This window comes from Ptychodera flava, chromosome 7, assembly GCF_041260155.1.
Source record: "Ptychodera flava strain L36383 chromosome 7, AS_Pfla_20210202, whole genome shotgun sequence".
Lineage (NCBI taxonomy): Eukaryota > Metazoa > Hemichordata > Enteropneusta > Ptychoderidae > Ptychodera > Ptychodera flava.
Window position 1 is genome coordinate 31,524,956 of NC_091934.1, and position 23,942 is coordinate 31,548,897.

The window sequence follows — 23,942 nt, forward strand, 5'->3', positions numbered from 1 at the left end:
AGCCACCGAGGTCAAAATTTGATTAAATAAAGGGAAAAGTAAACGAACACTGCCGTGCAAGTAAATAGGACAATACCAAGCACAAGTTAAGGTAGTATGCGCCTCGAAAGTGAAAGACTTAAACTTTTGCTCAAACTTTCCTGAGTGAAACTTTCAACCATTCTCTTACCAAATCAACAATAAAAATCGGCTGTCACCGTGCAAAGTTTGGAACTAGCGAAACAAATTACCCAACATTTTGGGAGATTTGAAATTCAAAATGGCCGCCATTCCTGTGTTGACTCTGTGGGGGAAATTAAATTTTGGATTTTCAAAAAACTAAGACGGTGAAAGTTTTTCTTTCTCCAAGAGCTTTAAAATAAGCCCCCACAGGTGGTAGATCAGAAAAGAATTGAGTAGGACTATCTGTTCCTAGGCGCGTTCTACCTTAATGAGTAAAATCTAACCCAGATGAGCGGGCACAGAAACAGGGATACACTGTAGATTAACACAATTGCCACATGACCTCGCCACAAAGTCAACAATAGACACCATCGTGCGTGTTGAATGGCTGCTCCTCCCAAGTCAATGTTTAAAATATTATTTATATTGAACAACTACGCACCAAAGTTTAACGACGACGCCCATGTTGAGGACTTCCAAAGGTTCACTATGAAAAGGGGAGCTTGCTTCTCGACAATAGCAAGTCTGTACGCCTCGCGGGTACATCACGCCCCCACAGTTGTCTCGCATACAGACATATCATTTGCATTATATTCAAGTGGCAGTTGCGACAATACGGCAAAACAAACCTGACCGGATCCAAACTAACCTAGCTCGACTAACGTATCGAAAAACAAGCATCGCAGTGTTAAATACCGTAGTTTTGTTCGGTCGCTACTGTCTATGTTTGAATGCACGTGACAATCTCATGTATCGCAGAAGTTCAAGAAGCGAAATGCGTTCGTTTTTAAATTAAAACTATCTATTGTTGATTGACCAATCAGAGTGCTCAATTCATGTGTTTTATCTACTCGTAAAGCCTTGGTCACCAAATTCCAGAAACGAATGACAGCGCCGTAGTAAAGTACTGTCCAATCAAAAGTGAACATGTCATATTCTGTAGACATCTGGTACGTTTTAATATTCAAATTTGGTAACACAGCGGAAACCAGCTGCAACACAAAATCTGCTGAGGTACAAACATAAACTAATGTGCGCTAGGGCATTTATAGGATGTTCCATTACATTGGAAGGCTAATTCACAAATAAAAGTTTTAATTCATATCCTAAACATGTTACATTGACAAAGGGGACAGTTGACGTAAAGACATTGAAAACGAAAATATATCAGTTAGGGGCGATAGTTTTTAAGTCGGATAAAACCCTCATACTCGGGCTCTTCTGGTATATAAAGTCCAACCCTACGATAAAATGTCTCGGCCTGCGGCCTCGACATTTTATCGTTGGGTTGGACTTTATATACCAGAAGAGCCCTCGTACTCGGGCTTTATCCTATACATATGCTGTGGTACAAACATAAACTAATGTGCCCTAGGGCATTTATAGGATGTTCCATTACATTGGAAGGCTATTTCACAAATAAAAGTTTTAATTCATATCCTAAACATGTTACATTGACAAAGGGGACGGTTGACGTAAACACATTGAAAACGAAAATATATCAGTTAGGGGCGATAGTTTTTAAGTCGGATAAAGCCCGAGTACGAGGGCTCTTCTGGTATATAAAGTCCAACCCTACGATAAAATGTCTCGGCCTGCGGCCTCGACATTTTATCGTTGGGTTGGACTTTATATACCAGAAGAGCCCTCGTACTCGGGCTTTATCCTATACTTAATTGGAAGAGCTTTGAAGCTCAGTTCAGTTGAGACCAGATTGATTCTGAGCCGAGCTGCTTTCTAACAGCATCGATTCTTAAACGTTCTGCACCGTTAGCACGCAAAAACACACACTGAGATTGACAGAAAGTTGGGATACTCATATTGACACTTTATGCAAGGACTTGTCATCTAGAATTGGCTTCTTGCGAAAGCTGCGGCTTTGACTCCACGTTCTTCTTATGGTTTATAACGCCACTATTCTGTCTGTATTTGATTGTTGTACTGTATGGGGCAACACCCCAAGGACCAATCTTCTATAAGAATTTATAAGCTTCAAAAAAGAGCTGCTAGGGTCATTGTAGGTGTTGATTTATCTGTGTCTTCCCGAGTTCTCTTTTTACGTCTAAATTGGCTACCAATTGACTTTCGTATAGATTATTTTGTCGCTGTTAAAGTCCTCAATGGTATTGCACCTGATTATTGAGACCAGTTCCGCTATATCGCAGACATAAGCCATTTCAACGCACACAGCTCAAGTAACAATAATTTATATACACCTTTTAAGTCATCTGCTGGACAAAGAACTTTCATTTACCGTGCTAGTGTACTATGGAACGATATTCCATCTTATATAAGAAATGTTGAAAAGTTGTCACTATTCAAAAAACGACTGCTTGGGTTTTTGTTTATCAAATTTAAGTATATATATATGAAGGTTGTTCCTTAGAATTTTTTTCCATCTGTCCCTACTTGTGTCATATGTATTTTACTCAGTACGGATGGATTTCTACTGATGACGTATATTTCTAAGGGCTCTGATGTAAATTACGATCAGTTTGTAAATCAGACTACCCTCTTTACATAAAGTGTAAATAAATAAAAATGAGTAAATACATTTATCAAGTGTAAGAATGTAAATTTTATTGACTTATCTCGAATAGATGATAGAAATTGTCTTAACTGAAACACAGACTCTCGAAAATATCTATCTCTCTATCTTTCTGTCTATTTACATGTATCTATCTATCTATCTATCTATCTATCTATTTACATGTATCTATCTATCTATCTATCTATCTATCATATATAAAGATAGATAGATAGATAGATAGATAGATAGATAGATAGATAGATAGATAGATAGATAGATAGATAGATAGATAGATAGATAGATAGATAGATAGATAGATAGAGTGACATTTCATGAAACAGAACAGTGTCCATGTAATCATTGACCCTAAAAATAGATTAAAATGAAATTGACTTTTTTGCGTAGTTTGGAACCTCACTGTGGTAAACCAATATATAAATTAACAATTGTTTCAACTCGTCCAAATTTCGTTCAACACAGATGAACTACGTTTTAATGAATGTGTCGAATTTAATGTAAACGATAAAAAATGACAATTCGAAGAAATACGTATTATATTAGGGATAGCTAGGATATTTACATTCAGATATTGAAACTGTTCGGTAAAGGTCCATTTTTACGAATATTTATTCTCGATTGCAATATTTGACAAAGTGCGATTGTCAAAATCATCCACAACCTTTGTCTGTTCATCGTATATGTAAGCAAAAATCTGCATGTATGCAATTCGTGATATCTATCAAAACAGTAAAAGAAGTTGTGGATCGTATTTTTCATGAACATGAATTTTTTCACAAAAATGTAAATACCAAGAAATATCTTCAACCCGGGATGTAGTAACATAAAACGCCGCTAGAATCACACCTGGACTACGGGCTTTAATTGATGAAATTCAACATTTTTTTCAAATTATACGATACCCAGCCATCTGGAATAGTACGACGTCTTCGTGTTTTCTTTCATGACGACATCAGGGTAACTGCTCGCAAATGCAATAAACGTAATTATTGTAATAAAATATACTTTACAAGATATTGCATATATATTATATGAGGATTTGTCACCACTTATTTAAATTTTGTGAAATTCAAAGAATTTCTAGAATGAGTCAACGGGTGTCATTTCCGCGACGGTGAAAGCCTGTCCGCGTTTCGGATTTCGTGGATGGTGGGGTTGAACGCCGTTGTTCTTCGGCTTGTCTGATCCGTCTCCGTCTTCGGCGCTTCGGTCCTGGTTCTGCTTATTGTGTGCCTTCAGGGCCTTGATGAGTTTGTGATTAAGCAGCTGGCTGAAGACCAATCCGACCACCATGAAAATGAGACAGAATACCATCATTACCACGATGGCTGTCAGCAGCTTGTCGCTTTCTGAATATGAGAGAGAGAGAGAGAGAGAGAGAGAGAGAGAGAGAGAGAGAGAGAGAGAGAGAGAGAGAGAGAGAGAGAGAGAGAGAGAGAGAGAGAGAATACTGACGACTTAATATTTATAAGAAGTGGTGATTTTAATCGAAATCCGTCGTGTTTGCGGGTCACATTGATCGCGTAAGCCAACTGTGCACTAACGGTTGTCTTACCATGCATATCAGAACGAGACTAGTTACTAATGAATGATTCTTTTACGATAGACGGATAAGAGCGCGCTTTTCCAAGTAAGGTTATCAGAACAGGCTACCTATCCAGTCCACGATCTATTCACCGATACGAGCAAGTGTAAGCTACCTTTGAAAGCGGGTTCTGGTCTAAAAAGAACAGTAATGAAGAACAGTATATGCTCCAGTTTTTTGTTTTGTTTTGTTTTGTTTTGTGAGCCAATGTGAAGAGGTCTGAACATCGGCCACCGAAAGCGCAAACCCAAGAGTAATAGACATCCTTAATTTTCAAGTTATGAGAAACTAACTGAAAATTAAATTTGAAATGTCATAACAAAGCAATCCTTGTTATTCTCAACACTTATGAATAGTTAAATTAACTGAGACTGCGGATGAAGTTACCGATATACTCAATTACTGCTTTTCTGTTAAAGAGTCCAAAAGAGTAAAAAAAAGGGTGACCGTCCAGTTTTTAAGGTAGCATGCGCCTCGAAAGTGAAACACTTAAACTTTTGCTCAAACTTTCCTCAAAGAATCTATCAACCATTTTGTTTCACAATGAAGAATAAAAATCGGGGGTCACCATGCAAATTTTGGTACTTCCTATTAGTGCAACATTTTGCAAATTTTTTTAAATTTTCTGTAATGTTTTGATAATTTTGGACCAAATGGACATCAAATTTCATTGGCTACACTCTTTACTCAAAATTTTGGCAAAAATCTGAGAAAGATTGACTGGGGTTCATTTTATAAAGGGGACAAAAAATAGACTTTGGCGCTCAAAGGGTTAAACCAATAATACTCACTTGATTGTGGTGCGTCAGTGACTCTGGCAGCCGTCGGTGACTCAGTGGTTGGGTAGTCATCTGATGAGAAAATGTATGCCGTCATTTACACACACACACAAGCTATTGTCAAAACTAAGTGGTAGAATCGTAAAGTGGGACGAATGACTCATCTTTCATGATGTCAGTTGGCTCCCTGGCTTGATGGCGGTGTCTTTGGAAGCGTACTCCTCAGCTTGCTACGAAATCATGCCACCCGCAGCTCGACTGGTGACTACATGCGGGTTTCAGATCTGCATTGTTCGTGCCATATTCAGAATATATATATATAGCGTTACGCTGACGGACCACACACAAAATGTCACAGCACTTAACGAAACTTTGAGAGTTGTGTAACAACTTTTACTTTGGATAGAGTGCAATACTTTCAAAACGGTCATGCATATCACTAACATACTTGAAGCAGAATAACATAGTTCGACAGGTAATGTTCTGATCCAAGGATCCAAATGTTTTCAAAAATCTCCTGGCATCAAATTTTCCTAGCCCTCCCCCCCGGCCAACCGACACATAAACAAAGTATTTAAAATAATTAATGAAACAGAAAAAATCTTCCGAAATCGTGTACTGGAACCAAATCAATTGTGAAATCTGTGTGTCTTCCAGTGTTTTTGTTCTGTCAGAAAAATATTTCTCAGTTCATTTTCAAAAGTACGTCTAATCGCAGCCTGCCCATATGTAATGTTGAGAGTTGTTTGACCTCTGAATATCCTGACTAGATTTTATTCAAGTTCGTCAACGATCATGCACAAAGTTAGGGCCAATAGACCTGTTCCCGGTTATCCCACAATGCATTGCTGCAGCTGCGCCAAACACCGTATACACACTCAAAACAACGAAATCATACTGATTTTTTTGTTGTACAACCGAATTATATACAAGAATGACACAAATTTGCCATCAAATTGCCTTGTGTATATTTTATACATAGGCGACGAAAAAAAAGACCGGGGTGTAAGCTGACAAGGTGTTCTATGAGTAATTTACCCTGCGTGTTAACTTACTGCTAAAAAGTTGTATGAGTGGCGCAAGTTTGTACACGTAACGCCCACGGCATCATGAAACCGGTAAAAGAACTATACACTGTGTTTCACACGGCATCATGGGTTTGAATACTGACCGTAGTAACGGATTCCGCAGTCCGTGCAGTCGGTGCCGTATTGACATCCCCAGGTGTGAGATGCGAGGCCCGAGTCGTCACACTCACCATCTTGCGCTGTATCACAACTATCGTCGCAGAGTTCAACTGCAAGAAAAGGGCGGGAAAGTTAACACAATTGGAATAAAAGATTTCAGTTGACCGTTTTGAAATATTTGTGTTATGTTTTTGAATTAATGAATTAATTAGATTGTGATAAATCAATCTGATAATCTTTAAGAAAGAAATGTTGGGGGGGGGGAAATGTTATTACCATTTTTTGCTGGTAAAATGTTTGTACGAGTAGATCTTCCAATGGCGTAAAGCCCACCGTGACGCCTGTAATTATTGAATGTGTGACATAAATTGCATATGAAAGTTTCAAAGCCTTTCCCCTATGTTAAGTCTCTCTAATGTTTCGGCTATGTGACTTTAAAATGGCATAGAGTGTCGTGTAGTCATGGAAACCGACTTGGCTTAGGATTCGATGAGTGCGGCGACTCATGCACTTTAACTCGCCGTAATCCAATAAATCGCTATCAATGCTAGACGTCCGTAGACACCAGGCAAAACCGGGGGAAAAAGACTTGCCAATAAGTTGCCCGAGTAAATGACACGTGTAAACTCTTTTTACGTTTGATCTTTTGGTCCGTTTAATTCCAACACATGCTATCTTTGTCTACGGGTCGATATTCCAGCCGACATGGCTTGACAGACATGGGAACCAATGTAGCTATGACAATCGGTGCAAACAAGCGGATTACACTACTGTTTTGCAGAAAAGCAATTCACAATTCTTACTGCCTCTTGAGAAAGAAAGTTTTCTACGTAAAATGCGTGGAGAACTTCCAGAAGCACGTCTCTATTCACTGTGTAAACGGCATGACGGTAGATTTTGTCACGAACAAGAAGTACTGGAAGTGTTTGGAGAGCTCTTGAGCTTTGGAGGAGCTAACCAGAGGTTGAATGCGGAATCAAACATAGCGACCGACAGTTTCCAATTTAGTTCTCTAATATCCCTTAACACGTAGGAGTCTACCTCTACTATTGAGGTGGTCCAGCTGAAATCGCTCAGAGTATAGCTAATCCGGCAATTTTACTTACTTGGACCGGTCAGAAATCTCGGCCCGCAGTCACTGCAATCCGAACCGAAGATACAGTCTCGATTTCTCGACCCCGGCCCGCTGTCATTGCAGATACTGTTATTGTATTCCGCACAAGAGTCGGTGCACAAAGCTGTGAAAGAAGAATGGAAAGGTGTGGCCCTTACAATGAGAAATAAAAACAACACAAAGTAGACGTCAAACTATGAGATCACGGGTTGCAACAAGCGACGTCTACTTTCTGCCAACTTAAAGAAACGCGGTTTATGTTTCTCTTATTTATTTATTTATTTATTTATTTATTTATTTATTTATTGACATATATCTATGAACTCGAAACGCTATCAAAAGTAAGGAAGAATAATAAAATAAATTGATTCATTATACATTTTTAAATTTGACTTAAAACCGCCATAGTAACGTTCAAAGCCGTACAATATATTACTAGACCACTCAACGCTGATGACATTGTCAGCTGCGAAACAGACTTCGTTGTGACGCGAGTGATCGTAAGAAGATGCACCCTCTCCAATTTATGCATTTAAATTCAATGATGTTTTGGTGAAAGTTTGTCCTAGGGCGTGACAAACTGTAATTTACACGTGTTCAGATAGGCTCTGAAGGCAATTCTGTTTCTCTTTCATAACCAATTGAACATGGTAAAGAACTTTTGACCCTGAGGTACAAAACGAAGAGTTCACATAATTGTGACACGTTGTAACTGATCATGACTTTGCTTATTTCCTCGCTCGTATCGCCGTCGCAGTATACATATGTCCCTTCGATTCTCGAGGAAATCACTCCCATTGCTCAACAGGATACTTACGAACGGTGAGGTCGATTACCCTTGCACCACAATCGGTACAGTCTGTTCCAACTTGACAATAGCTGTATACATCGCGAAGTGCGTCCACTCCATCGTCGCAAAATTGATCTTTTGAGTATCGACACATATCTGAACATTGAACTGAAAAAGACACAAGATATCATTTAGCAAAGATAGATAAATAGATAGATACAAAACATACATACATACATACATACATACATACATACATACATACATACATACATACATACATACATACATACATGCACGCATGCATGCAGCATGCATGCATACATACATACATACATACATACATACATACATACATACATACATACATACATACATACATACATACATACATACATACATACATACATACATACATACATACATACATACATACATAATCAGACATATGCATGCATGCATGCATGCATGCATGCATACATACATACATACATACATACATACATACATACATATACATACATACATACATACATACATACATCTACATACATACATACATACATACATACATACATACATACATACATACATACATACATACATATGCATGCACGCATGCATGCATGCATGCATGCATGCATGCATGCATACATACATACATACATACATACATACATACATACATACATACATACATACATACATACATACATACATACATACATACATACATACATAATCAGACGTTTAGCAAGTTATTTCATTGATGGGAATATCAGGTAGAAAGATCTATAGGTAGATTTGTAGATCTATAGATAGATAGATAGATAGATAGATAGATAGCGATAGATAGATAGATACAGGAGGGAGGGATACAGACAGACATAATAAACAAATAGATATTTTTAGTTGTTCCGTGGTTTTTTTCAATACATATTTCGACATCACTTACTGTCGATCGGTGGTGTGGTAGGTACAGGCAAAACTACCGTTGGACCGACGTACTCCTCTGCAAAATAAAACCAAGAAATTTAGTTCAGAACTGCCATTGGTCAGAGCAACCACAGCAAAACCAGGTGTCTGTATGAACAAGCACAAGAACACCAACGGTAGCAGTGAGAATACCAAAGTTCACCGGATTTCACTACTGACATAACACATTGCTACGATGTCTGAGAGACAATTGCACTCACGACAACTTCATGGATGATGGCTCCGCGACATACATCTTCTCGACATCATACCTTGCAGGGTGTATGCCCCAACATAAACAAATTCCCACTGACGAAAAGTCAACGATTAACCCTTTGAGAGCGGTAATTTTTCCCATCAAAATTTTAGTGGAACATTTTACAAATATTTTGTAATGTTTTTGGTAATTTTGGACCAAATGGACATCACATTTCATTTGCTGCAGTTCTTTATCAAAATTCTGGCAAAATTCTGAAAAAATTTTACTTGTTACTTTATAATGGCCACAAAAATTGACTTTGGCGCTCAAAGGGTTAACAGTGATAGAATGACCGTATGCATCAATGTTACCTTAAAGGTATACAGTCACCTGTAATCTAATTATGCCCATACATGGTCAAAGGGGCGTATTTTGGTATTCAAAATTCCCATGTGAGGGCACTGTTTTTAAAAAGCGACCACCCGCTTAAAATCTGTGATTGGTTAGATTTTTTCTTTCCATGGTAATTTTGGCAAAATTGGAACAGGTGACAGTATAACTGCAAGTTGCGATACAATCACTACAATGTGTTTATTGTTGTTTGTTTTGGAAGAGTGAAAAATAATGGGCGTACCCGAACAATTTTTCACATGTAATATTCCTAGGGTTCCAATGCTTCAAAAAGCCTCTTGAGGGCCCCCTAAGATGACACAATTGTTCCCAAAAGCAGGTTTGGGTCAAGAGGTCGTTAAGCGCGCCGTTTTGGCTTGTCGAGGATAGGATGATTCTTGTACGTGGAGCAGGGCAGACATGGCGAGCTTCCAGGGGTTCAGTTGTCTGTGAATTGCATATCAGAGAGTAATGACCGTGGGATGAAAACAGCGGCGAATGTCATACTTAAGAGGGGTACAACATTTGCAGACTAAGAAATGAATAATTCTAAAGATGCTTACCATAAAATCTTGGTCCACAGTCAATGCAATCAGTCCCATACTCACAGCCAAGTTCATATGAGCCATACCCACCATCGTCGCAATAAGTGTCATTGGCATTTTCGCAGTCGTCGCTGCATAGCTCATCTGTGGTGGAACAAACAGAAAAAGGAATAATCTTATTTTTTCCCAAAATAATTATAAAACTGTGGATACTAGAAACTCATTTAAAATCAGTAAAGCCTAGGATTACCATACTGTAGATCAATTTCTTTCATGAGTTATGTTGTTTCTTCATTGTCGTAAAATGTTTATTCCCCGCTTTGCTCTATGCAGATTAAAATCATTCTGTCGAAATCTGATAGTTTCTTCGCTGGTTTTAAATACGAATGAATTCTTTATCATTAAATCTGTTTTTAGATGGTTTCGGATTATTTCATGATTTTGTAATCATGAACTTAAATGTGAACGTCTCCAAAATGATCAAAAATATCTCGCAAATCATATCGTACACACCATAAAATTAAATCCCTTTATAATTCATAGTAGTTCGGTTTTGTCTACGATTAAGCTTTCCATGCAAAATGTTGAATAGCTGGTTAAAGACCCGAGTTTGAATATCATGATATTTACGAGACAAGTTTTAAATGTTCTCAATTGCCTGCTAAAATAAATGTTTGTCTTTCGGAAGTTGTTGTCAGAACACAGATACGAATTATATTTTATCGTTGAAGTTGTCATACGCAACGTAAACATAGGAGGGAAACAATGTGATATGAATTTCTGTCTCAGGGCAGAGGTTTGGGAGGGAATATTACCAAGCCTAGTATTGCCCTTGTTTCGAACTTGTGCTATAGCCTGACATCGTGACACTTTGATGAATTGGGTAAATCTGCATATCGGAGAAGAATACAAACTCAGCTGTCATGGTAAGGTATTGCGGACAAGACAAAAATTCGAGGGAGAGGCCGGTGTTTTATTGCGGGTGATTTGCAATTTTTTTGCCCGAGAATGTTTGAAGGGACATGAAATTTCATGGAGTGCCTTTTGGGAGGGTCACCATTTTTGTGTAATTGCGCTTCGTCAATAAATATCAAATCATAATACAAAGGGGTCTATCGGGCAAACTATTAACAATTTTCCCCTACAAAACAATCTATATCTGTACTTTTATAATAGGTTTGATAATTTATGTAGTTGATGTACTTTGCTTGAAGAGAGAAGAAAAAAGTGCATGTATGTACAAGAAATTTGATGTTTAGATTTCATGGAAAATGTTGATTCACTACACATTGGAGTCTATGAGAAAACAACGATTTTTTCCAATATAAAACTAGCCATATGTGTTCATATATAGACAAGGGATAATTGATATAAATGTACTTGATTAGAATTAGATGGTTACAAGTGCATATGTGAACAAGAAATTTAAGTTTGGAATGGAATCGAAAATGTGGCTTCACTATACATGGGAGTCTATGGCAAAACTATGAATATTTTTTACAATGTAAAACTAGCGATATCTGTGCATTTATAGACATAAGATAATTGGCATAAATCTATAATACTTGATTAGAATAGGGTAGTTACAAGTGCATACGTGTACAAGAAATTTGATTCTGGAATTTCACTGATACAAACTGAACAATACATTTTAGTCTAGAAGAAAACTTAGAATAATTTTTTTACAATACCAAACCAACTAATCTATGCTTTCATAAGTGTTTTACAATTGATACAGATGTTCTTGATCAAAATAGGGTGTTTGTAAGTGCAAATGTGAACAACAAATATTTAAACTTTACCCAAAAATATCAATTCACCACTCATGGTATTCTAGGGGTAAACTATTAAACATTTTCCCAACAAACCTTGCTATATCTGTGCATTTATAAGTCAGTATTGTTCAATAGTGACTTATAGGCAGTAATAAGTTTCTTGACAAACAATAATAGTACTGTCTGTAACAATTGCAGGCCAAACTGTAAATGAAGGTAATTATTACAGGTATTGTCCATTTTGATTTTGAATAGCTACTGCAAGTACTGTACTGCAAGTAGCTAATAGAATTATTTATTGTAAAATGTGATCTTTTTTCATTGAATTACTTGAAAGAAACCTGCATAAAAGAGGTTATTTTAAAGGTTAAAAAACATTCTTTGAAAAGTTCAAAAGTCAAATGAAAAATAATATTTAAATTAATACATTATTGATATGGAATGTGACACGCAGGGGAGGGTCACTGTTTTATTGCGTATGGAAATTTGTTGAGAGTTACAATTTTTTGCGCAAACGCTTTTGAAGGGTTACTATTTTTTGCGCAGCGTCATTTTGAAAAACACCAGTCCCCGTGTAATTTCTGTCCAGTACCTTTTGCTCTATACTTTACACGACTTCAACCATGCTGTTTTAATTATTTAGAGGTTGGTTGTAGATTTTTCGCGGGATCGTGTTAATTTCCGCTACATACAATTCCAGCGTAATCTATTTCACGACCAATAATCGAATGGTTTGATCTCGAGAAGGAACCATTAGGCCTAGATCCGGTTGGATTTCATTCCTGCGTAAACCTACATTTCTAATCAATACTGGAGTGTTAGTTGACGTCCGCAGAGAGGCTGCTACAATTAATCTCACCTGGGCCCGTCAAAAATCTGGGTCCACAATCCGTGCAATCCGTGCCATAGTAGCAAGAGACTGTGTCCGACCCTGGTCCACTGTCGTCGCAAACGCCGTCACGGTTTCTCTCATAGCATGTATCCAGACATAGCGCTGAAAGCACACCGGTATATGGGACATATATTATGTTGTCAAATGTTTTATGCTGTGCCTATCTATGTAACATGTAATGCATTAGTACATATATATGTATATGCATAATTACATATGTAAGTTTATAGCTATATCTATCTATCTATCTATCTATCTATCTATCTATCTATCTATCTATCTATCTATCTATCTATCTATCTATCTATGTACGTATCTATGTATGTACGTCTGTATGTATGTATGTACGTCTGTATGTATGTATGTATGTATGTATGTATGTATGTATGTATGTATGTATGTATGTATGTATGTATGTATGTATGTATGTATGTATGTATGTATGTATGTATGTATGTATGTATGTATGTATGTATGTATGTATGTATGTATGTATCTATACAAATTGTAATCAGAGTGAACGTAGTCGAATAAAGCTAGACAAAACACAGCAGCTCTTTTTGTATCTGATATAGCATTCTCATATTTGAAGGTTATTTTAAACTCAGTGCGACACTGCCATCATAGCTGTCATATATTCGATAAATTCTATAAAAAAGACAAACTTTGTATGAAACCTTTATTATTTGTTACAGAGACATTTCCAACTATGAAAGATACCATTAACAGGATAATTATTGTGATTTAATAGCTGTTAGCATCATAGTTTGAAGGATAGCAGGATATATGTTACAGCTACAGCATCACAATATTTATTCTGTTAAAAGTTCGTTTCAAGTTTCTAACATGAACCTAAAGCAAATATACTAAATTCAATACAAATCATTGCCCTTCATATTATGTCCCGGTCAATAGTTGTCGGAATTTGAGATTAGTTTTGACGGTAATTTGGAATATAAAACTTTGGGGTATGGGGTAAATTATGGCCCTATTTTATGAAAACTATAGAAGATATTGCATATTGCTATATACCATTTCCAAGTAGAATAAATCACCTTTCTAATGATACCCCATAACCTAGGTCATGTTAAACAGTAAGCTCAGCAGATCACGTACAAGAAGACAGGTTTGACAAAAATTCACGTGGGTCACAAAATCGTGATTTTGTGGTACCCTTCAAAACATGACCGTAACAGCTATTGAGTCCCTATATTTTGTCTGTTAAAATCCCATTTCTTATTCTAGGGATCCCAAGCTTCTGAAAATTACAGGTTTGTTATCCTGTGCGGTGAGGGGGGAGGTGCACGTAGACGCCCCCTCTAGCCTCGGCCTAATAGATTGTCAGTAAAGCTTGCTGTATATAAAGTAAGACAAGGAGGCATAGACAATTTTCCAAATACGCCTAAACAAAATTATTTTATAGAAAAATATTTAAAAATTAAATTATAACAATAGACAGTCGTCAATAATCTATTTACTTGAAGGAGAAAATGGCAATATGACTATGTGTGCACGTTTTCGAGTCTTCTTTTTAAGGCTGTGCATTAGTTCATTGCATAACAATAAAATGCCCATTCACGATATACCAATGTAGCAAAACTTGCTATTTTAGTGACTAGAGACAATAATGCATGGTAAATACCCAATTTTGACATTTATTTTCTTCTTCAGCGCATTGCAATTAGTAAATAACATCCATAAATGTGTTTGATTTGCTTCATTAGGAGGAAACAATAGTTATCGTATTTTCTTCCGGTTAAAAATACTGAATTACCAGAAAAAATCGATTTAAAGTTATCCAATTCTATGACGTCATATTTTTTGACTAAAACCTTATGCATTTTAGAAAGACCAGTATCTAAGCTTTCTAAACTATAAGGTATATGGCATTTCAAGCCAGTTTACTTCATCAAGGAAAGAATGTTGTACCCCTACCCCTAGCTTTTGCACACCCCATACAGATACACGCAATTCAAAATTGACTCAAGAGAAGTAGTGTATAGTTAAATATCTAATGTTAACACTTTTTCCTTGTTTAATATGTGGAAATAAATAATTCAAACACAAAAAGCTGTCAAAATTTTGCTTAATAACAAGTAAATCACAATTGTTACATGGTATTTTGGGTAAAAAATTTCAAAATTGTCAAAAAAATTCATTTTAAAGTCGTCCTATTCTATGTACACAAATTAATTTTGCTAAAGTTGGTGTTTCTCATAAAGAGCAGAATCTCAGCTTTTAAAAAATGTATGGTTTGTGCTATTTCATGCTAGTTTACTCAATGTAGGGGAGGATATAGTACCCCCTACCCCTACCCATTTTTCGCCATTTTTTGCGGTACATGCAAATCAAAAACCAGCCCAGATAGGTAGTGCATCCCAAAATATCCAATGTTAACATCTTTTTTCTTGTTCAGCAGATCCTAAAGAACAAAAAAATACCCAAGTAGTAGGGATGTGGGGGGGGGGTGCACGGTGGGCCCCTCAAGCCCACGGATTAGTACCCGTGGGTTGGTTTGTACCACCATTTGGTGATCTCCCTGGCGTGGTAAGTCTGTAGAACACTGCGCACCTTTTCTTTCATTCCCGAGTAGAAAGCAATACCAATCAAATAAAAAAGGACACAATTATTACGGATATAACAATGAAAGTAGGCGAAGTGGAGTCTGCGTAGAGTGAAGAGAGGGCGATGTGCTGCAACCTTTAATGAAAAGTTGTCATCATACGTTTTATATGAGTCGAATTGTATTGTAACAATGTTTAGTTTGTTTTTTTTTAAAGTAAGAGCCTATGTTACTTGTGGAAATGAATTGGACCAATGGCCCGTTTGTGAAAGCGTCCTGTATACTAGGGTAAACACTATTTGTGATCGCATTGTGTGTAATCTGACAAAATTGATTTTTCCAGAATAATTGAACTGCTGGTTTAACGAGGCTAAGAATCCCCTTTAACAGGATTTGTGACTGTCAGCGGCTTTATATGGATAGAATAAAAGCGGAATGTGTTGTTGGTTTGTTTTGGCGGTGAGGGTGTACGAGTGCTTTTTGCCATTTCATGATCAGAAAAGACAGCTAGGAGCAGAAAAAATCGGTGGCACTGTGAATAACTATGAACAAACGAATAAGTTAGAACACGTCGCTGTATTGGATATTTTTAGCTTTTTGGAAAATGATAGAATAATGTCTACAGACGAGTTTCCTTGGTAACAGATACTTGATTGCATTAGCATATGAAAGTTTATAAAACTCGCTAAAACATGCCTCCTTAAAAAAGCTTTGATTTTGAAATTCTAATGTGGCTCTACATAGATACACAGATACATAGATACATACATAGATACATAGATACATATACATACATATATACATAGATATATAGATGCATATATGTCCATGCATATATATATATATATATATATATATATATATATATATATATATATATATATATATATATACATACATACATACATACACACCCTACATATAATGACATATATAAAATAATATATGTATATATATATATATATATATATATATATATATATATATATATATATATATATATATATATATATATATATATTACTTCCCTTACTTTGTTGTTGATTTGGCAAGAGAGTGGTTGAAAGATTTATTTGGGAAAGTTTGAGCAAACTTGAAGTCTTTCACTTTCGAGATTGAGATTACTACCTCAAGACAAAGTCGTCATCTGCCAAACTATGCTACTCAAGAAAGACTACCACTCAATGACAAGCAATTCGTTTTCCCTGATAGCGTCCGGTTTTGTTGTGACATATTGGTCGACGCGATCATTTGTCCAAGCGTTGGTACGGCAGTAATCTACTGTAAGGTCTGAAAAGGTAGACAATTTTTACCTTCTGCCGACAGGTTGAGGGACCTCACACCACAGTCTGCGCAGTCACTTCCGTACGCGCAATAGGACAATACATAATCGGCCCCTTCTCCTGCATCGTCGCACGAAGAGTCGTTTGCGTCGATACAAGAATTTTCACATAGATCTGTAAAAAACAAAATACGACATTAAAATGAAATGAGCGTATTCTAACCATAGCGTTTTATTTATTCGTCTCTCATGACGGTGACCTATTTTGTGACTTAAGCTTACAATCGTAAATTTAACTATAATTTCATCTAAATGGTCAAATTCAGACTTGGTTTATCAAGAAATTTCAATATCTAAAAATAGTTCTCTGCAATCGGCTGTAGATCTCGCCTTGCTTTTATTATTACCAAAATATTTAAATCTGGTGATTAACAAAACAATCTTTAAAAGAGTAAAATTAATAATTAAAATATGCTCTCACCAGCTTAATCTGTATTTGTATCGAGCTATGAATCGAGTGACAGGATATGTTTAATATTTATTTTCGTCTTACTTTATATTATGACAGGATATTCGACATTTTTTAATGTAAAAGTTTTTTAAATTACAAAAGTGAGACTACTGTGCGGGTTTCATAACAGCAACATCTGTCGCAAAGATATCGCAGCAAAAACAAGATGTGTGGATTTTATTCATGGAAGTCATATTAGCAATATATGTATTCCAAATGAGAAAAGTTTGAAATTTTTATACGGTGTAATCGTTTGAATATTGGTTTGTCTTTGTTTTGAAATCAGTAACTACATATTAATTTTGGTATTTGATGACGAAATAACTCACAGCAACTCACAGCAGATATGTACCGGAACTAAGTACAGTAAATGTTAATCCCTTAACTTGAAAACCTAAAGAATATTTGTGATATTTGAATTCTGGAGTCAAACGACGGATAAGAAATGTCGTTCGGTTAACGTTCTATGACCCGTTTAACGCCTTTTGCATAAAATGGCTTCAACGTTGACACACCTCTTAACTGATTAAGTTTATTGATTGCGCGACACGTAAAACAAATACGTCATTCGACAGTACCGTGTTATTATCTCATTTCATCGAATCGTGACCGAAAAATGTCTGTTGTGATTTCTACTCGATCAAAAACAAGCCGACGATTGTACATACAAAATATTGAATACTGTACGAATTTTATAGGCAATGTAATTTTGTAAGATTTTTGCGACAGCGTTTGTTGCCGCATGATCCTGCCCTTCAACGAGGTTACCAAGTTGATGGAGTCGCCGTTAAATTTTACTCCCTGAATGAGTATATTAGACTCCGGTAAGCAAATACTCTCTATCAATTAGCAAGTCTCGTGTCAAAGCAACCTTTCTCCAAACGCTTTCAAAGTTCGAGCTGAGAACACCAAGTTGGTGACCCTGGACCGTACCGTGGTTGTGTCGTATAGTTGGTCAAGTTCGGCTTTTCGAAAGCCATGGAACCTACCTTCGCTGTGAACCACCAGACTCGGGCAGTAAAAGATCGCCAGAGCCAACGCAAACAGTAGCACAACTTTCATAGTCCTCAGCAAAAAAAAATGGCGTTGTTCAATTGCCGAAATTCTCTCAATACACACCAGCTGCCAGGTCGGTGGGAGACGACTGAAGGGAGTGTTTGCCAACAACTGTCTGTTCAGCGGTTCATTGTTGCGAGGACCTCTTGGGACTATCGTCCCGGGAAACACTAAACAAGTGCACCGAATAACCGGTACTAAGCGACCTCTTCTGAAAGAATCGCCCCGTGATGACAACAAAGGCGTGACGTCTCGGCTTACAAAAGCAAAGACAACATTCAAAGTAATGCTATTCTTAGTCAACTTTTTGTCCGTCGAATTTTGTTTTCATCGAAATCTTTCCCATTCTTGTTTCTAATATTCAATCTTTTGTTGTCGTGTGTTACATGTCTCATACAATTATTCACGAAAGCCTTTTATCGCCATGGGAATCGCTTTATATTTGACATGACTCTAATGTCCCCTTCCGTAATTTATACATTACATCTTATTACATTTAGGCATTTTTAAAGGAAACCAGTATATTTGCCTCTTCTATTCCTCAAAAAATATTGAAATACAGAGTTTTCGCCTTGCAAACATCGTACACACTATGCACAGTTACTTTTTGATAATTGAATTCCATTCAATTGTCGAAAATGACATCAGTGACAAATATACACACAGGCTGTGCCAACGACTTGAACACCACGTTTTAGTCACAATTTTTTGGAGCAGAACGGGAATCGCGTTTAAGGAGAAAGACAAAAACGGGGGCAAGGGCAAATTAAACCAAAAGATGCTGGCGATTGAGCGATAAGCGTTGAATTATTTTGTACTGTGTGATTTTTGTGACGCCAAAAGGCATAAAGTTTGATTTCAGACTGGCCGAAACCTGATGATTTTATTTCTTAAGGATCTTTAAAGAGGGATTTTGACAACACATCAAGCGAAAATGCAAAAGCGTTCTGCTCCACAGACACGTGTGACCATGAACTGTGTATACCGTTCAGCCGACAAGGTCGACACTGATGCGTGTTTCCAATCAAGTCAAGTACCTGTGGTCGGTGCAGAAAAGAAGACACAATAAAAGCGTTACCAAGTAAGGCGAATGGCAGTCAACTTTTATGATATACTTTGTGACTCCTTATTTTCCTTCTACTGTAAGGTATACGAGCGTAACAAACAAGAACTACAATTGAAATCTGTTTCGGAAGGCGGCACCACGCCATACAGTTTCTTTTATAGGTGCACCGCCGTTATAAAAAAAAACATTCAACGCATTTGACTTTCTGGATTTCAGATGTTCGTAAACAAGACCCTGTGTTTTTATAGAATCAATTCACAAAAGATTTCTTTTATTGAGCCGCAGAATCTGGTTTAACGTGTCACTGACCAACTGCTTGGTGTTCCGAGTTTTATCCAACTATGTGGAGATTTCCCGTCTCTCAAGATCTATTGTTTTCCACTAGAATCGCTGTGTGTACTTCTGAAAGAATGCTGTTGAATTTTATGAGCAGTGGACTTGAGTTTACGATCAATTACGACAATCTCCACGTATTCAATATATAAACTTTGTGATTTTATGACAACAAATAACAATACGTTTTGTTTGGATTGCCAAACTGTGACGCCAATATTGTTGCGGTGTGAAGCTGCCCGACGATCGTGTTGAAACGCACCTTTCAAGGGGAAGACAATTTGCCTCCCTGCTTCTATTCTGGCGATGTGTTTGTTTGCTGTTTTCTTCATTAATGAGGCAAATATGCCTGTCTTAAGATCTTGAAAGGGTTGCGAGAGCAAGCAATGGTCTTGAAGTGTAGCGCATTGTAACTTTCGAAAGGACAGCGAATGTAACTCCTTGAAATATTTTACCGGACGACCATTGTCTACAGTTTATGCCGGTAACTTTCAATGGCCGGAGACTCTTGGAAGCCACTCAAAATAAACGGTTTTCGTCACATCTGTCTCTCGTCCATAAATTCAGTCTTTGTTGCCAACCAACCCCCTAAGGAGGCAGTCATAAAGCTCAAAATGTTTGAAACCTCATTAATTGCTGGTCGAACGCGTACGACGGTGTATTCAACTTTATATGTTTCGCTCAAAAGTCAGGTGCGCCTTTTTGACAGGTATATTCGGACTCCAAAACCTTTGAATTTTTCTTCCAGACAGTTTGAGCAAAGAATAAGCCTTTCAGTTTTGTGATAAGTTGTGTGAAACAACTTTCGGAATGACACAAAAAAAACACTGATTAACAATATAAGGTTGTGGGAGTACCAGACGACAATTTGTGGCGCATGGCGGCGACTATTCACAGGAAAGCTAGTCTATCGTGTTATTCTTTTGTTGATAAGGTTTCTCGAAAAATTTAATACAGTCACTTAAGCGAAATCACCATCTAAAATTGCGTCCGCGTTAAGTGATGACTGCTGGAGGTAGTCTGCGCCCGCCACGATCCGCAACTTCATTGATGAAGAATGAGAACAACAACAAGAAGAGTTCGACATCTTGCTAAAAAGGGTAGATGTTACTGAAACAGACAAGGTGACTGCCGCGGGCACTATTCGGATATAATTTGATGCACTCAAATAACGACCCCTTCCACCCATCATTAGCTGATCAGCCGGTCTATCGTGAGAACCGATGTTCACGCTACCGCGGCGTATCGGCGGCGCTACCATGTGAGCTGCAGAGAACGCAAGCTACCCTGAACGATGCGTAGGCCCTTCTCTTTCCAGTATTTGATGAGTAAAACGGTTTGGAATGTGCCTTTTCGGGAGCTATGGAGAGTGTAATATTCGAATAATAACGGTTTCAGGGGGGTCCGCCTTTTTTCTAAAACGCAAGAAATGCTCTCGTCCACAAAAATTGTCGCAAATACTAAGCTTACAAACTTTTCTGACACTAAAATATTAAAGACACCAACAATCTCAGGTCAGTGCCTGATCTCTGTTTGGTGCTGAATTTACGTATTTCGTCATATCTCGTTTAAGAGAACCGCAACAAATAGACAGACAAGATCGATGACAATTGCGAGGTGGTAAAGAAATTACATTACCGAAGTGAATACTCGGGTAATTTTCATAGCGGCTTTTATTTTCTGCCGGTTCCCATGGATTGCTTCAAAGCACATTGTACTGCTGGCTTGTGATTAGTCTTTGGTGGGCATGCCCTGAACACCGCTTGACAAGATCGCAGTGGCTGGTCAATATGAAAGCAATAAAATTCACACAAAGGACACAGCCATGTGTGTGATTTAAGCAATCGAAGCTGTAGTTGTGTACCGATGAGGGAAAAATTAGAGGTTGGGTCACGCCGACGCGATTGTGTTCTGTCGACCCCAGTGCCGTGGTTGTATAATGAAGCGTTTAGCATGGGCGCCCCACGATGTCTACTAATCTCTTTCGCGACGGGTACAGGGTCTCACGTCAGTACATTCCCAAGGTCCTGGATTCTGAAATTTGAGACGTTGTCGCTACGACAACATGACCTGCGCTATGCGGTAACAACAACAACAAGTTGACGTGGTAGTATGTGACAAAACGAAAAGTTTGCGATCTTTGGCGTAACATTATGGTATCTATAACGGTACGACTAAAAGTATATGGCAAGGCGTCGAATTGACTGCAGATAATTTTCCATGCTCTCATTCTGTGATTAAGTGGTCGGTCATCATTTAGGACCTTTGCACAATATAGAAGAAACGTTATAGGGTTTTCCTACGTCATACTATAGATATTAAACATCTCATCATCATCATCATCATCATCATCATCATCATCATCATCATCATCATCTTTCGTCATCGTCGATCAGCTCCCGACATTCGCACTTTCAGATCTAAGCTGAAGACTCATTTCTTCAAGAGAGCTTACCTAGTGTAAGGCGCCAGTGAATATTGCTTGATGGATACTAGGCACTACATAAATTATTCATCGTATCGTATCGTGTCGTCGTCGTCGTCGTCATTGCTGTCGTATATAGTTATTATGGTAGGCCGGGGTTTATAACATGTTTTGGTTGGCATATATGTACTTTATCAGAATGAACTCCTCTTGGTGTAAAGGCCTGCGAAAAATTCCACCTTCCTTTGTGCTGGTACAATTCCTTTCGTAAATCGGCTCGTAAAACTTTCAAATTCGTAATGGTGCCTCACCTTACTCCCGTGACCACTTACAACTTTTTATTAAACCCACTTGACGCAGTCAGAAATTCTGCTTGCACAAAGGCAAAACCAACTCAGGGGTTGTAAATTAGAGTTTACGATTGCCACTCTGTGTTCAAGAGTGAGATAACATAACCATGCATAACACTGGGCCATATATTCAAATGTCTTGTTCGAACAACTTATTTGTCCTATCTACACAACAACCAGAGGGAAAAGACTGGTCACTGTAACTTACAGACTGTAGACCCAAAAATAATTTCCTTATATATATTATGTCTATTTTCTCCTTATCACAGTGTCTCTTTAGGTTTATGAAAATCAGTGCAGTTGATTTCAATTCCCCTAAACACACACTGTCTACATGGACCACTCATGTTTATACTAAGGTTGCAGCAGTGATCCTAAAGAAGGCGTTGCTTCGATAAATTATATCATTAAGTAGAGGCTTTAAGGTATAGCTAGATACCATATAGACCCATTCAGATTTTTATTTTTTCTCAGTTATAGTAGTCCAAACCCCCAATAAAGTTAAATGTTTTCTGAAAGCCCTGATATTGGGAAATCCAACCGTGCGCAGAACATAGTCATTATTTGCATAATTATAGTCACTTGACTTTGCTGAACCTTCCAAAAAATCGGTTTTGCCTTTTAGCAAACACGCTGCAAGATTTCCGGTTGAAATTTATGCATTGACTTAACAATATCCTTCAAATCTTTGTCTGCGATTTTTTCTCCGAGTCTCCATTCAAATTATATGGCGCGACAATTAGAATGCCTTGAAAAGCACCTTAGTCTAACACCTTCAATAGAGCACAACAAAACAACAAACCAAGGCACATAAAGGAAACAGCGGAATTTGTGACTGTATGAAGTAGGTTAAATCAACAATTAAGCGGCCACGGATGCCAGGTGTTACGAACGCGTCACGACATTTCCACACTTTTACACTGTATGTCCACACATGTATGAAATATTCACCTCAGCCCATTGCTCGTATCATTTCAAGTTCATGTTACGTCACTGCTCACTGTGACCTAATAAAATCATCATCAGAAGACTGTATTTTGCATGCTTCTTCGATTTCCAAATTAACTTTTATGAAGTTTACGGTCAATGTTACTTTAACTTTTGCCTTCACACTTTCACCGGCGGAAATACTACCTTCTCTTCCAAATGACCAGGCAAAAAAAATGAATGATTTGCATTTTTCTTTACAGTAGCCTATCATCATACTAGTTAGTGAAATTTTCATGTCTTCGTTATCAATATATTATTGAAAGTCACAGATTCACGTTTTTCGGCTGATCACGCAGAGTGACGGTTCTTTGTCCCCGTCAGATCATGATGTGTAATTAAAATCCTCAGCACCCAATCATTAATGGCCCACATTGTCAGGGCTGTATGGTGGAGATAAAACAGGTGCGTTTACCGACAAGGACTGT

At 37.6% G+C, this 23,942-nt stretch overlaps 1 protein-coding gene across 1 annotated transcript; it reads right to left on the reverse strand.

Moving 5' to 3' along the window:
* Window positions 1-2,716: 2,716 nt before the first annotated feature.
* Window positions 2,717-18,561, reverse strand: LOC139137270 (uncharacterized). The gene is made up of 10 exons (XM_070705271.1): window positions 18,287-18,561; window positions 16,818-16,961; window positions 12,909-13,043; window positions 10,293-10,418; window positions 9,121-9,177; window positions 8,193-8,333; window positions 7,368-7,499; window positions 6,246-6,371; window positions 5,087-5,146; window positions 2,717-4,059 (listed from the first exon to the last, which is right to left on the reverse strand). The coding sequence occupies exons 1-10, from the start codon at window positions 18,357-18,359 to the stop codon at window positions 3,791-3,793; spliced, it is 1,263 nt and encodes a 420-aa protein (XP_070561372.1). The 5' UTR covers window positions 18,360-18,561; the 3' UTR covers window positions 2,717-3,790.
* Window positions 18,562-23,942: the final 5,381 nt, after the last annotated feature.